This window comes from Paracoccidioides brasiliensis (genome assembly GCF_000150735.1).
Source record: "Paracoccidioides brasiliensis Pb18 unplaced genomic scaffold supercont2.3, whole genome shotgun sequence".
Lineage (NCBI taxonomy): Eukaryota > Fungi > Ascomycota > Eurotiomycetes > Onygenales > Ajellomycetaceae > Paracoccidioides > Paracoccidioides brasiliensis.
Window position 1 is genome coordinate 3,342,578 of NW_011371360.1, and position 15,847 is coordinate 3,358,424.

The following is a 15,847-nucleotide window of genomic DNA, read 5'->3' on the forward strand; positions in this document are numbered from 1 at the left end:
GGGGGTTCTAGAGGATGTTGTAACACATACCCGAATACCCTGGATAAAGATCCATGGCCTTGAACCCTTCATGCGCATGGAGGGGAGTGGCTGTCCACTCCCAAACTCCTCCCAATTCACCGTGGCCGGAAAGCCTATTTCCGTTTTGCGTGACGGGAGTGGGATGCCAGTGTTTGAACCCGACGTTACAATCGTCGTCGAGATCAATATACACTGGCATGGGGTTTGCTGAATGGGATTGAACAGGCTGGTGATCCGGTGTACGGGGGTTGCCATGCATGTCTTTAGCGGGATCAACTAGCTTGGTGAAGCCTCTGTCGATTCCGTTAACTTCGTCGCTGCATTTTGGGATTATTCAAGAGTTAGTAGGCATTCGTTCCAAGGGTTAAGTTCCAAACTATAAATGGCCTTGTCAGATTGTGGATTTCAACTTACCTATATCCATTTGTCAAAGAAGGCACGCGGTTGGTTTCTTTCGATTTGCAAAGAGCAGAGTACTTGTAAATGCTCCGGACTTCCTCAAAAGTGGGGATTCTGCAATTCACAAACTTCGCATACTCCTGAAGTTCATTGTAGGAAGCCATGACGGGCCAATCTAGCACCCATTTTAATGGAACTGGCCCGAATACAGTACGAATCGCGAATTTCTCTAGAAAATCCTTGCTAGCACTGGCATTTGTTCGATTTGTTTGGCTATCCCCACTTGTCAAGGAGCTCGCTCTGTTCACATACCCATTCTGCTTGTTTCCGTTCGTCCTGGGTGCTAAATCGATCCAGGAAGCGGGAATAGCCATGATGTGATTCTGTTCTAAATATCTTGCGTACTCCCCGTTTGTAATAGGCCTGGCTTTTGCCATAAAAGCGGGAACAACGGCTGTTCTCTTCGGTTTCTCATTATCCCAACCGAAAGACTGTTTGGGGATAACATCGCTGCCTGGATCTTCTAACCCAATGGAAATCTGTTGCTCCGGAATGGTGAACCAAGCATTTAGCGTTGAGTTGGAGGTTGATTGTTGAGCCAATGCCTCAAAATCTGGCGTAGGAACTCCCGGAGGTGGTAGAGTCTTATCACTCTGCAACAGCATATACAGAAATGTCTCCAAGTGCATGGCTTCGTGCTCAAAGCTAAGCCAAAGCGCCTCAGCTAAACGTCGTCCCATTTTCCCATCTCTTAAAAGAGTGCGCGTTCTGTTCCGGACTGCGTCTCTGTATGCCAGAATTTCACCAATGGCTGGCCATTCGTCCGGGATTTCAGAATGAGCATGACAAATCTCAGGATTATCTACATCAGGATCAATACCACGCTCAAATATGGAATGGTAGTACGCAGGCTCCGTTGGAATGCCATTTGTGGCTCGTGTCAAATGGATGTCTGATATGAAGTTCAGCATGAATATTTTCACAGGTCGGGTTTAAGTCCATGAACCTACCAAGAAAGGTAGGTGTATGTCCCAGGTAGAAAATTAGAGCATTCCGCAATCTAATTGGCTTTGACAAAAGTTCATTCTTGGGAATCATGGAAATGGTCACCATATCCCAGGCCTTCCAGAGACTTTCGAAGTCCGAAACTTTAGGGGTAGCATCGGCAGCATAATGCGCTGCTCGAGTGGGCATTTCCAGGCAGCATGATAGAAGAAGGTGGAGATCTACCAGAATCGTCAATAGCAGGTCAGAGAATATACTACAGTTGCATTAACCATATCCATAGATCACTGAGAAGTCTCTATATGATCCCAAATCCGTCAGGGGATGGCAATGGTAAAAAATTAAAAGGAACTTACAGTATTCGCCTGTACTATTCCCAAACTGGGCTACTGGCGTTAGCAGAGCCTGGTTGAAGAGCTCCTCGCAATCTTCTGGTCCGTATTTGAAAGCTCGCTCAAATAATATCTTTTCGCCTTTTTTCAAGACCACCCCTTTAAAGGTGATATCCTTTTTGGGGACATAGTAGGCTCTATGACATCCATCTGATTTATCGTAAAGACCAGTCACTTCCCAATCTTCTTTTCTGAAGGCTTGAAACCCTAGAACTGAATTTGCATAAGAGAGTCCAATCTTGTAAAAGTCCTTTGTCACGCCCTGGCTGTCGTTATAAGCCTTGAATACCTTCTCCGGGTCCTTACAAGAATCAATTCCGATTAACATGGAGTCAGACGGCCCTAGCAATTCCGAAAATCTTTTTAGAAACTGAGCTGCTTCAGGACGGGTAAAGTTGCCAATGGAAGATCCCATGGACAAAATGCATGTAGGGCATTGTCTATTTTCTGGCTTCGTCAGCCAAATGAGGGCATCGTCATAGGTGCCGTGAAGCCCACGGCATTTGACATATTTATAGCCCCTCGACGGAATTGCCGCAAAGGTGCGTTGGAGCTCCTCAAGAGATAAATCAAGAGCAAAGTATTTAACAGGTTTCTTCTTGCGTTCAAACTCATTCAATAGTATCTCGATCTTGCGAAGATTCCTAAAAACTCAAGTAAGGGTTAAAGAAATGACAGCGGAAAAGAGGGGATTTTAATTAAGATCGTTCATGTCCTCGCCAGTCGAGTGGGAAGAGACAAACCCGCTACCTAGCTCCACCAATTGAGCATTTTCCGGGATCTGATTCACGATCTTGGCTGCGTGCATTGTCAAGGCTTCAATTTCAGCATTGGTTAAGTAGTATTCATCCACATATGTAATGTCCTCAAAGCGGCGAAGTCCTTCGGTGCTATAAAGGAGAAGAGTCGGCATCGACTTTGGTTCTCTGTCTGGCGGGTTCAGACCGTTGTAGATGTCGTTGGCCAATGAACCCTGAAAGTCATTAACATGGATATCTGTAATGGATACACTGCTCAATGCCATGCTTGCTGCCAGTCGTCTGAATAATAGTTACGGGAAAAGACAGCTAGCTACTCAAGTAAAACAACGAGGAATTGGGAAGATAATAAATCAAGTTCTTCCGTGACGAAGGGAGAGGATGATGGATACTGTAAGTTTAGCAGGAAATATGATGCCTCTCAAAGCTCTTGGGGGAAATCGGAAGTTATATATAGTTTAACTTCGCATAGTTAGAGGTTTAAGCCCGGTCCGTACTTTGGAACCGCCCAAGCTGGTTCCACAACGCTCAACCCGAGATCCATTACTTGACGTCCTCCTCACCAGTCGGCAAGGACATGTGGAGTTCTAGAAAAAGTATAGAAGTGGGCGGTACCTGAACAAGTGCACCAGCGCCCTCCTATTATTAGATCCCCTGGAACCTCGGGTACACATACACCAATCGTATTCTGAGGTGGCATCTCTACGACCTACGCGACATTTAATCCTATTTGTAGTGCCGGATATGGGAGGGAAGATGAAGGAAGAGACGAGGGCGGACTGGAATGGGAACTTGGAATAGCCGACGTTCTCTCTTCCTCTCTCTTCCTCTCTCTCTCTCTCTCTCTCTCTCTCTCTCTCTCTCTCTCACTCACTCACTCACTCACTCCCTCGATATCACCCACGAGGGAGCGAAAAGGACATTTTCCCATATGCTAAGATTTAACTATATCTTTAGCCATCATCACATATTCCATCTGGTTTGCACACAACTCCAATCAACCATGGATATCACGGCCTCTCAATAAATGCTGATAGAGTTTTCATGGAGGCATGCTGATTAGCCCTTGCATAGAACATTGGCCATTGAAATCAAGTTGGAATTTGACGAGAACAAGCTTTCCCCCCCCCACCCCACCCACTCCTTATGACGTATCGCATAAATGTGAAACCTTAAAAAAGGTCCTTCGACTTGCGCTCCACGAAAACAAAACAGGAGACCGGATCCTACTGGTCTTGTCCCGCGCGGGGGTGTCTGTCCCCACTTTGCTGGCAAATCCTCATGAACGTTGATCCCCACATTTTGTTCCAAGTATGCTTCCGCTATATTAAGCATAAAAACATTTTTGGAATAAATATCCCTCTCCCGGGCTCCCAACAACTGTCCTGTCCCGTCCAAGGTTCCAAGGGATGTTGTGTGGCGTCTAGGAACGGATGACGTCTACTGCGGCACTGGGATGATTAGAGTTGAGAGAGCGGCTGAGGATGTTTGCACTGTTTGCTGTGTTTGCTCCGCCCCGAATCGGACCTTGTCACCTGTCAAACGCTATGGAGAACAGCGAAAAAGGAAGAAAGAAAGAAATGCTACACGGTCTTCGTGTCATGGTTATTTGTGTGGATTCATGCCTTGCTGTTTGATCGCTGCTCTTTTGTGAGTCATCAACTCCCTTAGAGATATGCTCTCCGGGTTTTAGCTGCCGCCCAGTTTCGGGCATCCTCTACGCGACATCCTCCGAAATGTCATGACTGCCAATGTTAAAAGGCATGGCCGGCCCATGGGCAGTAGTTTTGTCTTCGTGTCTCCGGGAAATGACAACTGATTTGATTCTCGGGCTTGGGCTGCGCCTTCATCTGTGCCAATTTCCACGGACCTTCTGGGAACCTTTTCGCTCTGCTCTGGTTCTGTGAATGCCCAATCAAAGCTTCAAATGGCTGGCATCGCATGGAATAATAGTTAGGCAGCCCAGGATGTTGTCTTTCCAATAGACAGCTCTTGGGTAAAACATGGCATCTCTGGGGAACCTGGATGCATTATCTTCCCCAGTTTCCCTTTTTCTGGTTCTTGCCCTCCCGCAAGCGATGGCTGCATCTATAACCCCCTTGAAGGCATATCACCTATTCATAAATTCTGCTCAGAGAAACAAGCCTTGTCCAGAGGACAATTCCAAAGCTGGATACTCACTTTTAAAGTTCAATGTGCGAGCGGAAACCAAACGCTTGCTGTCGACACCAATTTCTGTCCCTCTTACTGGCGGAGGTCCTCAAGTTAATATGAGATTCCTCACCAGGTCACTTGCTTGCTTCCAACACGCCCATTCACGCTGTGAGGGTTTAAGACGGTTATATATATATATATATATATATATATATTCAGTTTCTTTCCAAGTATCTCAGATTTAATAAACTCAGATGTATCATTTTTGAAGGGAACCAAAAGCTTTATTAGTTCATTAACCATTCCACCCATGTTGTTACTACTTATTGATAAATGCGAAGTGCGATAAATGCTGAGGGTTGCAAGTTTTAGTATCTAATGAACTCGAAAGACGACATGCAGGAGCTCGTGGAAAGCCGTAAGGAAGAGATATCAGATATATTTGCAACGTGCCGATGATTTTTACGAACAACCTCCTTGTATATTCCAACATTGGTTAACTTGACGACTTTACTTTCAAGGGATGATCAGCAGAAGTGATCTCGGTGGAAGATATGCAAAATTTATGAATACAAGTGGGACAAAAATGATTGGAGTATACCTCAACAATACTGCTATATACATGTCTATTGTAAGCGTGTTCAGCTCCAGGACGTTTAATCGCAAAAACATAGTGGAATGTCGTTGGGTCATTGGAAAGATTATTAGGGTTGTATGTTTGCGTGTGCATCCGCGTCAGTAGATGTTGATAATATTGGTCCCATCCTCCGAGTTACGAACGAGCAGAACAGCGGTGGAACGTTTCCCAGAATCCCCAACTAGCATTCCTTGCTTCTCGAGTTTCTATGCAGACCACCTAACTTTAGTAATTTTTGTCAAATGAGCAGCATGGCGAAAGACAAAAGACACCGCTTGATAGCACGGATTCTGCAGATGAAAGACCTCAAAGGCGACAATACACCAGCTGCAAAACGGAGATCCAAACTTGCAATTACAATCGCAAACTTGGAAGAGAAAATAAAAACCCATATGCAGAAAACGACGAAAATGGTGAGAAGAAAACAGTGCCGAAAACAATAGTCCTTCAACAAGGCGGAGGACCTCGACCACGCTCTACGAGAGAGCAAACGGAACCGACTCGTCATCGCTAAAATGGTGGTCCTGCGGAATGAGTTGGGAGGAAATTGATTCTGCCATCCATAGATCGTCGAAGTTTCGCCGGGATCTTCTCCCCCAAGAAGCCCTTGGCGTTCTTGTTGACTCAATCAAGCTATCCCAGGAGGTAAAATGGGAGCTCAAGGAAGCAAATGCACGACCATAAAAGCAGAAGATGGACACATTAGTTATACTCGGCGCATATGGGCCTGAAGTGAGTCCAAGAGATAATGGCTAAGCTGGGTGTCACCTACATCATACGGCGGAGATATCAAAGGGAAGGGAAGCCCTGCTGGAGAAACTTACAGCAGCTATACTCAAAGATATCGAACGACTCTCAAGAGGCACTGAAGCGGAAGTTTGGTTACTGGAGGCATCTAATATATATATATATATATATAAAGTAAATAAAAATAAAAATAAAACCTTAAAACGCCATTGTGAAAAATCATCATCTCGTCAGTTAGGGAATTGGCGAAAGGACGGAACAGAATGACACTGTTTCTCAATAAGCCCAGAGGACAGATAAGAAAGATGAGACAGATGAGATATTAGACATTGAGCGCGTCGCTTGTGTAAATTGATCCGCGAAGGATCTGGTTTGGAATTGTCGCTATAGCTACAAACGTCGGATTATTGATGCGAGATAGTTAATATTTAACGCTGCAAAGAGCCGAGTCCATGTCTGGTTTCCACAATGCTGAATTAGCTTAGGAAAACCATACCTTAAGAGCACAAAGCGTCGGAATAATTTCAATGATCCATCACCCTTCTTCTTCTTCACGAGGCTTGACGATTTGTTTCGGCATTTCGGATTGGGTATAATCCGCATGATTGTTTTTCCGCGCCGTGCCATCATGCATGATGATATCAAGAAGTCAGTCAAATCCGACGATGTTCTGAAGTTTGTTCAACAATAGGAGAGAACAAGAAAGAAAACCCCCCAAAATCATTGAGACGATCTTATTCACAAATCACAGGTGGCCTCGTTTTAATCACCTGGGTAATTATATCATACACTAAGCTCCAGCTTAGTTTACTATCTCCATTGGCTAGAGTGTTTGCTAGTGACACAACCTCTGAACAACCCCAAAAGTCCTATTTCTGATTTTTGAGGATACTTTAAAAGGAGATATCTGGCTCGGCAGACACAGCAAAATGTCTTCAGAGACGTTGACAACGATTTCCCCCATCACCAACGATCCTATAATAACGCGCCCGGGGGTATCCCAGCAGGAGCTTGCATCAATGCCACAAAAAGCACAAGACGCTTTCCGCTCCTTTTCTAGATTGACAACTCTGGGTCAGCGCCAGCAGATTGTTGCTCTCGCTCTTGGGCTTCTCGCAAAGAAGAAGGATGCTCTAGGCCGTGAACTTACAGAGCAAATGGGCCGCCCGATTGCCTACACTGGTAGCGAGATCACAACAGCTATAAAGCGCGGTGAATACCTAAATCGTATTTCTAGCACCGTATTGGGAGATGAAGGGATCATAGACTCGGAGGCAGAGCCTGGATTTAGAAGGTATATCAAAAAGGAGCCTGTAGGGGTGGTGCTGATTATTTTCCCTTGGAATGTATGTTCTTGAGTCTACCCCCGATTCTTGGATCATTATGATTTTTAAATTCCCTAGGAGGAATTCCAAAATGCCTTATTCCCCCTTTAACCAGTGGGTCCATTCCATAAGGTCCGGAGTTTTACTAATTATGCCGTTGATAGTATCCCTATTTGGTGTTGATAAATAGCTTAATTCCAGCGCTACTGGCCGGAAACGCTGTTATTCTGAAACCCTCTCCACAGACCCCAACAGTCGTGGAACATATTGCCTCCATTTTTAACGAAGCAGGGTTACCACAAGATGTTCTGCAATACTTCCACTGCGGCTCCCCTATCGACATCGAAACAATTGTCCGTTCCCCCCTTATCAACCACATCTGCTTCACAGGATCCGTCGCAGCGGGTCTAGCCATTCAAAAAGCGGCTGCTGATAGAATTGTAAACGTTGGTCTGGAACTTGGTGGGAATGATCCGGCATACATCCGCAGCGATGTTGACATCGCGTGGGCTGCGGAGGAGATTGTTGACGGAGCCATTTTCAACAGTGGCCAGAGTTGCTGTGCGATCGAAAGAGTATATATCCAGGAAGCCATTTATGATGCATTTATCGAAGAGGTGAAGAAAGTGCTAAGTAAATACCGAGTGGGTGACCCATTTGACGAGAAGACGCAGATCGGCCCAGTTATTTCGAAAAGGGCAAAAGCGAATATTTTAGCGCAGATTGAAGATGCCGTTAAGAAGGGCGCCGTGGACGAGACCCCTTCAACCCCGACTTTAGATAACCTTCCCGCAGCCGGGAATTTTGTCAAACCCACTCTTCTGACTGAAGTAACTCATGATATGCAAGTCATGACCGACGAGACATTCGGGCCAATTATACCGGTCCAGAAAGTTAAAGATGACGCGGAGGCCGTTCGATTGATGAATCAGAGCAACCTGGGCCTAACAGCTAGTGTTTGGACGAAGGACGTTGCTACGGCTGAACAGCTGATCCAACAGATTGAAGCTGGCACTGTATTCGTCAACAGAGCTGATTACCCGAGTCCGGTAAGTTCTATACTTCCAACGGAACACTCATTCCCTTTCTGTCTATCTATAGTTTATATATATATACATATATATATTTCACGTCCCGTCGACTCTATGAGAAACCACGTCCTGACCCGACTTGTACTATAGGATCTTGCATGGACGGGATGGAAAGACTCAGGACGCGGGGTGACGTTGAGCAGGTTTGGATTTGACCAATTTGTCAAACTGAAAAGCTTCCATTTGAAGGACTATCCCAAATAACTTAAATTTATTTTAATATTGCAGGAGAATCTTTCTGATGTCATATCGCTTTATCCCCGCTGTCTTGTGTTGTTGGGACAGCGACAATCATGATATATTTATTTTTGGGATGTTGGCATATTTTTGCATTGAAAGAACGATTCTGCACTGCTGGCGACAAGTGCTTTGCATCTAGTATCATACCAGCTAGTATCATAAATGTTGACATCCAAGGATTGTTAAGAGATCTGGAGGCCCTGGAGTCCGAAGGAATTGATCAATTTAGTCCAAGAGGCTTTTCCGGGATACAGCCTTAATGGCCAGCTTTCCATCCATAGCCATTCGAACAGCTAGGTGGGGGAAGCCTCCTATGACAAGATTGCCAGGCTGCTATATGGTGGTGAAAAGCAGAATTAAAATGAAAGTCGAACGGTCTCCCATACTTATCATGAGCCCGACAGATAACCGCGTAAGCACCCTTCTATATCCCATGGATACATAGAAGTAAGCCAGATCCCGGTCTTCAGGTATAGCCGTGACGGTTAAACCCAGTTTTATTACATGGTTCATAGATCTAGCAATGGGCCAAGAGCCTTTTTTCTCAGTTCCTGAGCCTTGTTGCCTTGACGGGTTGGTTAGGTCGATGATCCAGTGGATTATCCCACTGGAACCTATTTGGCAGGACGCCGACCAATTGGCAGGACGCAAGGTCATGGACTTCAACGCGGTTTCGACCAAAAGCCGTTGGAAGAATCCGGATGAATAAGATATATTACCAACTGAACATGGCGACGTCTCCCAAACTTCTAGATCATGACAGTCCACCCCTCTGGCACTAAAATTCCACGAGACACTCGAATTGCAGCGTGATTAAGAGAATTGGCCCATACCAAACACTCCAGTGTAGATATTCCAATGGCATGGCTTCATATATGGCCAATTTTATGGGCTGGGGCAGTTCCTAGGTCACACATTTCGTGCGCCAACTCAGGAACCACCACCATCACCACCACCACCAACCACCGTATCCTCACGGAACCACCCGAGCACCTGCATCCTCGAACACATTTTGATGATTGGAATTAGCGGGTTTGGGTGTCCAACAATAGTGATCGCTGCCGGGAAGTTTCCACGGTAGCAGTCCCGCCTAGCCAAGAACGTTCAGGCCATCAGTCCATCCAATTTGTTGAACGATGAGATGAGCGGATAGTAGTTAAACAGTGCAACCCGGGAACGGGGCAGATGAAGGGGCGGGGGGCGGAAAATGGCACACACGATATAATTGGAAGCGTAGTCAGGTTGAAACATCTCCACACGCCTGTGTGTTGGCAGGCGTTTGCGTGGCGCGTTCCCCTGAACGGTAAGAAAGATCCATGGTCTTAGGTTCCGGAGGTTGTTTGCGGGTAGGCCTGGTTCCAGGAAAGATTCGTCCGTTCGGTGGGTGGAGATGGGGAGGGTTGAAGATATATACAAAGATTGGAGCCATTTGTTGAGATGAACCCAACTTCGCGGCAACAAAATGCCTCACTAACCTTCTACCCAGACGCCTATTTGCTGACTGCAAGCCACCCCAAGTGGCACTAACGGAGTATTTGTAGACACAAGGAACCGGGTAGAGAGCCAATTAGTTGATTTGGGTTCCACTCCTGGGCGATCTATTTAACGCAGAACTAATTACTGTCGTTTCTTTTTTATTTCCCCCCCCCCCCACCACCACCACACCCCCCCCTCCTTTCTCGTGGCACACATGTTGGCTGCGTGGATATCGTCCACACAGGCGTGGAACATCTACGACACAAGCAGGAACTTTCCAAACATACATAAATACATATGATGCACTCCGCACTCACTGTAAAGAAGGGAACCATATTATATTGCCAAAGTGGCCCGGAGGGTGCAGGTGGCCATCGGAGATCCAAAAGCACGTAAGCGCTCCAATATCCATCTGAACTCACAAGCACAGCCCCTACGTTACCCGCCCGCAGAGAGTTTGCATAAATGAATACTCAAGCGCAACACTGGATCCCTCGTATCAGATTTGCATCGCCACGACCGGCGGCACGCACTGGTTCACAGATGCTACCTGTTCCTGACAATGCTTCCATTTCGATACTCGAAATATATCTTACACAATAAAATATTAAATAAATAAATTAGTTGGTGGTGTGCAGGGACTATGTTATTCGGTCAACGGGAGCCCATTCAGATGTAGTTCCTCTATCATATCATACGCCGCAACAAGCTTGAGCGGATCAGTGGCGGGGCGAATGGTGAGAATACTGTAAAAGAGAACTGTCTGTGTTCACTGACTGCTCTTTTAAACGGTCTCCATTCTCGGGTTCTTTTTTCTTGGATAAACATGGGGACCAGACCCCTTTGCTGCATAGTTACGGACCAACTGTAACACTTTTGATTACGACTCTCATTTGGCAGCTTCTCCCTCAGCATATTGGACGGGCTGGTTAAATACAGAGGGGGGGAGAGGGGGGGTGGATGCGGTTCGGGAAAATCGTAAATAGCATTTTATTAAATGATAGCGGAGTACGGTAACTCCTCCAAGTCCCTGCCTCATATCTCTCCCGGTGTGTTTCATCGCGCGAGTTTTATTTTGTGCGGATTCAACCCCTCCTTTCAAAAGTTCTTCTGCAGGCTTCTTGCGAATTTTCTAATCTGTGTTCATTTCTGGAAGATATTTTTATTTACTCTCTGACTTTACGGTTCGTGGATGAACAGCAGATAAGTATATGAATGGGATTTACTTCTTTTGTCTCATTCCAGACTAAATCACAACCGTTTTTGTCTCTCGCCTTGCTTTTTTTTCCCCCCTGGGCTTGATTAAGAGTCCTGAGGCTGGATTTGTTGTTGTTTTATTTCTTCTATGTTAATATTGATTTATTTGTACAACTCCGAATTCATATAGTTTTGTTATATCCTCTCCTGCTCATTCCTTTGACCGTGCCTTGTCAGGTCGTTCGTTCATTTATCTTACTGAGACCTTTTTGAGCAACCTAGCGAACGACCACTTCGAAATACCTCCTTTTCCCACTGCCTCTCTTTAGATTTCTCATAAAAGGATCAACTGCCTCCTTGTCAACGATACCTGAAAAGCACCGTTGTTGATTTGCGGAGCTCTCAACCCATTTTGACTAGGCCATTCGCCATCTCACCGAACGGGATACAAAAGAAGGAGAAAAATGGACTGCTTTGGGAGTTTGGTGCCTTGGATCAAATCTTTCCATCCGCGACGGCAAAAGAGTTCGAATCGTTTGATAATTGTGAGCACACCCAACGTGATATGATGATGGATTTGCTCTAGTGCTTATATCCTCTTTTTAATCCCAGGGGCCTCCAACCGATTTCCGCCGGGTAGAATTCGCAATGCCTCTTTATGACAAGGAGTATGTGGCTCTGTGACTTGTCTGTCCTGCTCCGTTCAATGCTAACCATAGCTGGAGCAGAGATACCCTGTCGGACAACACTCCCAGTGATTCCAGCACCCTTTATCGAGTTTCAAGGCGCGAAAAGTTTCAGCATGAATCCAAGAAGTTGAAGGGCAAATTGACACACCATATCGACGAGAGCATTTTACGGATGAGACGACAGCGTATCTAAACGTTTCGCTCAGTCGATCTAAGAGCCCAGGGAGACGGTTATCTTTGCTGAGATGACGTAAGCCAGAGTTAATGAAATAACTAGGGGAAAGAAGATGTTGCTTTTCTCCCCTTATGACGTCCGAAAATGAAAATGGAAATGGTTACGAACGGACCCTGGAAAATACGACCTTGATAAAAATTTCGATGTTAATAAGAGGATGACGATATTTGCTTTTATACCCCTCACAGCAAGAATGTTGGCACTTCACTGAGGTGGGATTCTTTGGAGTTTCTATCCTTCTTGTGGCGTTTATTGGATGCAGTTTCTGATGGGACACGTTTCCGAATTGGGTCCTTGTTTTTCATATCATATTTCCTTATTACGTGTACTTTATCGTCATCGAATTCGTCGAGCAAAGTCATTACTTTACTTTTACGTGTGGACGGAGGAGTCGGGTTATGTCGGGGATGCTCCGGGTTCGGCCGGACTAAGTGATGTGATGCGGTAATCTTTTCCTGCACATTTGATCGTGATGCTGTTTGTGCTCCCTTAGTGGTAGATAATGAAATAGGTACGGGGTTCGTACTCTCTCCAGTACACTTAGACTGCTGGGATGCCATCTGAACTGATTTTGGTCGTCTGGACTGGGCGTCAAGATCATCGTCGTCACACGTAGACGTTTCATCATTATCAATTAGATGTGGATTAACTTCAGTTCCACTATTGGAAACAGGTTCGTTCACATCTCCGTCGCTCTTAGGTCGTTCCCACGTTGATCGAGCAGGTGTCTTCGAAAACCCCACTGCGGCTCGAGAGGCAGATCTGATCCCCTGTAAACCAACCAAGGACTGGTGTTTCTTTTGATTCATCAAGTTCTGTAAAGATGTTCCCACCCATGGATCATCATCGCTATCTTCTTCGCTTCCGACGCCATCTTCAACTTCAGAGTCGACTGGAGGGCAACCGGCAACTCTTTTAAATTCCTCCAGCGCTGCATTGTGTTGGGCGGCGTTCTCTTCAGACTCCATATTTTTTCGAATATCAGCACCCAACGTTCCTTTCAAGCCCGCGGATCGAGCCAGGTCTTTGAGAGCGTTGGCGTTTTTGAGTTTCGCCCCTTTTTTTCTGCGTACATACTCGGCATGGTGAAGATGGCGAGTGAAAGTCTGCGCGGTGGCTAGAAATTCGTCCTCAACCATGATGTATTGATTGTCGCTCTCCAAGCCCTCTTTCATTAGCCTATAATATCCTGTTAGCTAACTTAACTTGCCTAGCACCAAGAAGAGGAACCACGAACTCCACGGGAGGTGGTTCGCATGGTGGAGAAGGAGAAGGTGTTTGAACTGTTAAGTTAGCATGCGAAATTTAAAGATACCAGCATAGTACTTTGCATACCAGTATGGCGTGGAGTCCTTGTAGACGTTGGTGCATTAGCCAACTCCGTTTCAGTTGAAGCCTGTGACGATGACGGCTTTCGGGAGGCATTTCTAGTCGACGTAGTGCTTTTGTGCCCCTTGATATTGACCTGCCATGGCAGTGTTCGGGGCATATTGCGCAATACGCAGCTCGAATAAGTTTTAAGAGCTGCGCAATTTTAGACCATAATAAGAGACAATTGCAAACGAAGCTTAGGTAGAGCTGTGAGGATTCAAGCACTTTGCGGTGTGTTCCGCTAGGGAGTCAAGAGGTATAGTTAACTAACTAGTTAATTATCTGCAGATATCAAGGACTGGTCCAAACAAACGGTCATCCATAGCTGACCTGGATATCCATTAGAAAGCGCCGCATCCAAATACAGATGAGTTAAATGAACTGAAAAACTGGCTTCCCCATATAAGACCATGGAGGATGGTGGTTGATGAAGGGCGGCGTTGGACTACCCTGGATCGTGGGAAGCGGTTTTAATCCATAAGAGGCCTAAATATGGCACCTTGAAATATCACGTGCTTCTCATAGATAACAACAAACCTTGGAAGAAAATATTTCACTGCGCTGCAGCAGTTCATTACTCTATGGTATGGCGAGGAATAAGTACCTAGGTACATACATATGTATCGGCCATTTGCTTCCTCCATGCTCAAAATTATAGAAAGTAAAAGGAAGACAGCCTTGATAGCAGACATGCTGTGGAGCCCTCAGAACCATCTCAACAACCAGATCATAGCTTCAAACCACGATTTGTATAAGCCAGGGATGGATGCGTGCAGTGGAAAGGCGAGAAAAAGCTATCAGAGCCGAAACCTCGTGGTATCATTGGTCATAAGCCATTCAGTGTGGCATAGTGGTCTAAATCTCAGAATGGAAGGACAAAAACGCCGTTCCCATAAACCACGTTCAAGAAAGCATTAAGACAAGAATATGTACCCTTTCACTAAGGTTTCCATATGGAAAATCCGTTACCCCAATTTGCGCCTCTCTTTATGATGTTGTGAATTCAACAGGACGAGGTTAATGTTGGATGAATTACACCTCCCCTGGACGCTTGCTATTGCAACTGACGATTTTCACTTTGTCCGCATGGACCGTGGTCTGGTTATCGAGTTTGAAGGTAGCATCTTTGATGAGAAATGTCCAGACTTCGTCGCAGAATCGATAGGTATCCAGATGACCCTTGACGCAAGCATCCCAAATTAGCTAAAATTCCCAGAACAAAGACGAGCTCCAAAACTACCAAATGGCGGGAAGACAGCTTTACCTTGAAAGAGAGTCTGGCTTTCACTTTCTCGGCAAGGACTTCTGTTATGACCCGATCGAAATTTGACAATATTTTCATCGCTAGCTGCGGTTCGATACGGCCCTCGTTGATCAAGTCATCAAGCGTATCGGTTAGGGACAAGCCAATACTAGGAAAGTGAGGTTTATTAGCCCATATTCTAACTGCTTATTAACCCGTAAAATGCAATACCTGCTACCCCGGTAGAGCTCATAGTATGCTTGAGTGCTCATTGTTGCGGCTTGGTGAGCGAGGGAGTTATAGGTCAGATGGTTTTGATGGCGACCTTTAGGTGAAGTGGATTTGTCTGGTCAAAGATTTTTCACGTGACTGCAACTAGTGTTTTAAAATAAATAAATAAATAATCATATGAAGCTAAACTTAATCACTTCAAGGATCTACAGAGCTCGGAAGATCTTGATACTAAATATGTTTTGCGGTTGAAGTCTTCACAATTTAAATCATTAAAGGCCTTATACTTGACAACTTTCTCTCTCCACAACTGCTAGCCATGCTTACCATACCCTCTCGTGTTCAGTGACAAAACGAGGAACTTGACCAGGCATACTCTGTACCTAACTTCAACAACCTTCCCAGAGTATACAAACTATCACAGCAGTCCGCAATTCACAAAACCCCAAGCAACCTGAGAACAACAACACTCAGGAATCAATATGACAAAAATTGTAGCTCAAAGAGACCAAGAGCTACGTGAAAAGTTGGAAGAGAAGATAAGTGAGGTTGGTGTGTCCTCTTTGGAGCTGGAAGATGGAAAACTTGGAGATGAAACTATCAGTCAAGACTTTAATTTGATTCCACGAACTCTAG

General features: G+C 45.4%; 7 protein-coding genes across 7 annotated transcripts; 4 read left to right on the forward strand and 3 right to left on the reverse strand.

Moving 5' to 3' along the window:
• Window positions 1-7: 7 nt before the first annotated feature.
• On the reverse strand, window positions 8-2,841 carry PADG_11594 (uncharacterized protein; the record flags this gene model as incomplete). Its single annotated transcript, XM_010760747.1, has 5 exons — window positions 8-338; window positions 436-1,372; window positions 1,431-1,646; window positions 1,782-2,461; window positions 2,561-2,841. 5 exons carry the CDS (start codon window positions 2,839-2,841, stop codon window positions 8-10), a joined length of 2,445 nt encoding a protein of 814 aa, XP_010759049.1.
• Window positions 2,842-5,617: 2,776 nt separating this feature from the next.
• Window positions 5,618-6,050, forward strand: PADG_11595 (uncharacterized protein; the record flags this gene model as incomplete). Its single annotated transcript, XM_010760748.1, has 2 exons — window positions 5,618-5,779; window positions 5,850-6,050. 2 exons carry the CDS (start codon window positions 5,618-5,620, stop codon window positions 6,048-6,050), a joined length of 363 nt encoding a protein of 120 aa, XP_010759050.1.
• A 64-nt stretch (window positions 6,051-6,114) lies between these two features.
• PADG_11596 (uncharacterized protein) lies at window positions 6,115-6,804 on the forward strand (the record flags this gene model as incomplete). Its single annotated transcript, XM_010760749.1, has 2 exons — window positions 6,115-6,247; window positions 6,599-6,804. 2 exons carry the CDS (start codon window positions 6,115-6,117, stop codon window positions 6,802-6,804), a joined length of 339 nt encoding a protein of 112 aa, XP_010759051.1.
• Window positions 6,805-7,042: 238 nt separating this feature from the next.
• On the forward strand, window positions 7,043-8,733 carry PADG_03403 (uncharacterized protein; the record flags this gene model as incomplete). The annotated part of the gene is made up of 3 exons (XM_010760547.1): window positions 7,043-7,459; window positions 7,603-8,487; window positions 8,620-8,733. 3 exons carry the CDS (start codon window positions 7,043-7,045, stop codon window positions 8,731-8,733), a joined length of 1,416 nt encoding a protein of 471 aa, XP_010758849.1.
• A 3,357-nt stretch (window positions 8,734-12,090) lies between these two features.
• Window positions 12,091-12,324, forward strand: PADG_11597 (uncharacterized protein; the record flags this gene model as incomplete). The annotated part of the gene is made up of 2 exons (XM_010760750.1): window positions 12,091-12,110; window positions 12,171-12,324. The coding sequence occupies 2 exons, from the start codon at window positions 12,091-12,093 to the stop codon at window positions 12,322-12,324; spliced, it is 174 nt and encodes a 57-aa protein (XP_010759052.1).
• Window positions 12,325-12,548: 224 nt separating this feature from the next.
• Window positions 12,549-13,855, reverse strand: PADG_03405 (uncharacterized protein; the record flags this gene model as incomplete). Its single annotated transcript, XM_010760548.1, has 3 exons — window positions 12,549-13,545; window positions 13,604-13,649; window positions 13,702-13,855. 3 exons carry the CDS (start codon window positions 13,853-13,855, stop codon window positions 12,549-12,551), a joined length of 1,197 nt encoding a protein of 398 aa, XP_010758850.1.
• A 914-nt stretch (window positions 13,856-14,769) lies between these two features.
• On the reverse strand, window positions 14,770-15,252 carry PADG_03406 (transcription initiation factor IIA subunit gamma; the record flags this gene model as incomplete). Its single annotated transcript, XM_010760549.1, has 3 exons — window positions 14,770-14,916; window positions 15,002-15,149; window positions 15,212-15,252. 3 exons carry the CDS (start codon window positions 15,250-15,252, stop codon window positions 14,770-14,772), a joined length of 336 nt encoding a protein of 111 aa, XP_010758851.1.
• Window positions 15,253-15,847: the final 595 nt, after the last annotated feature.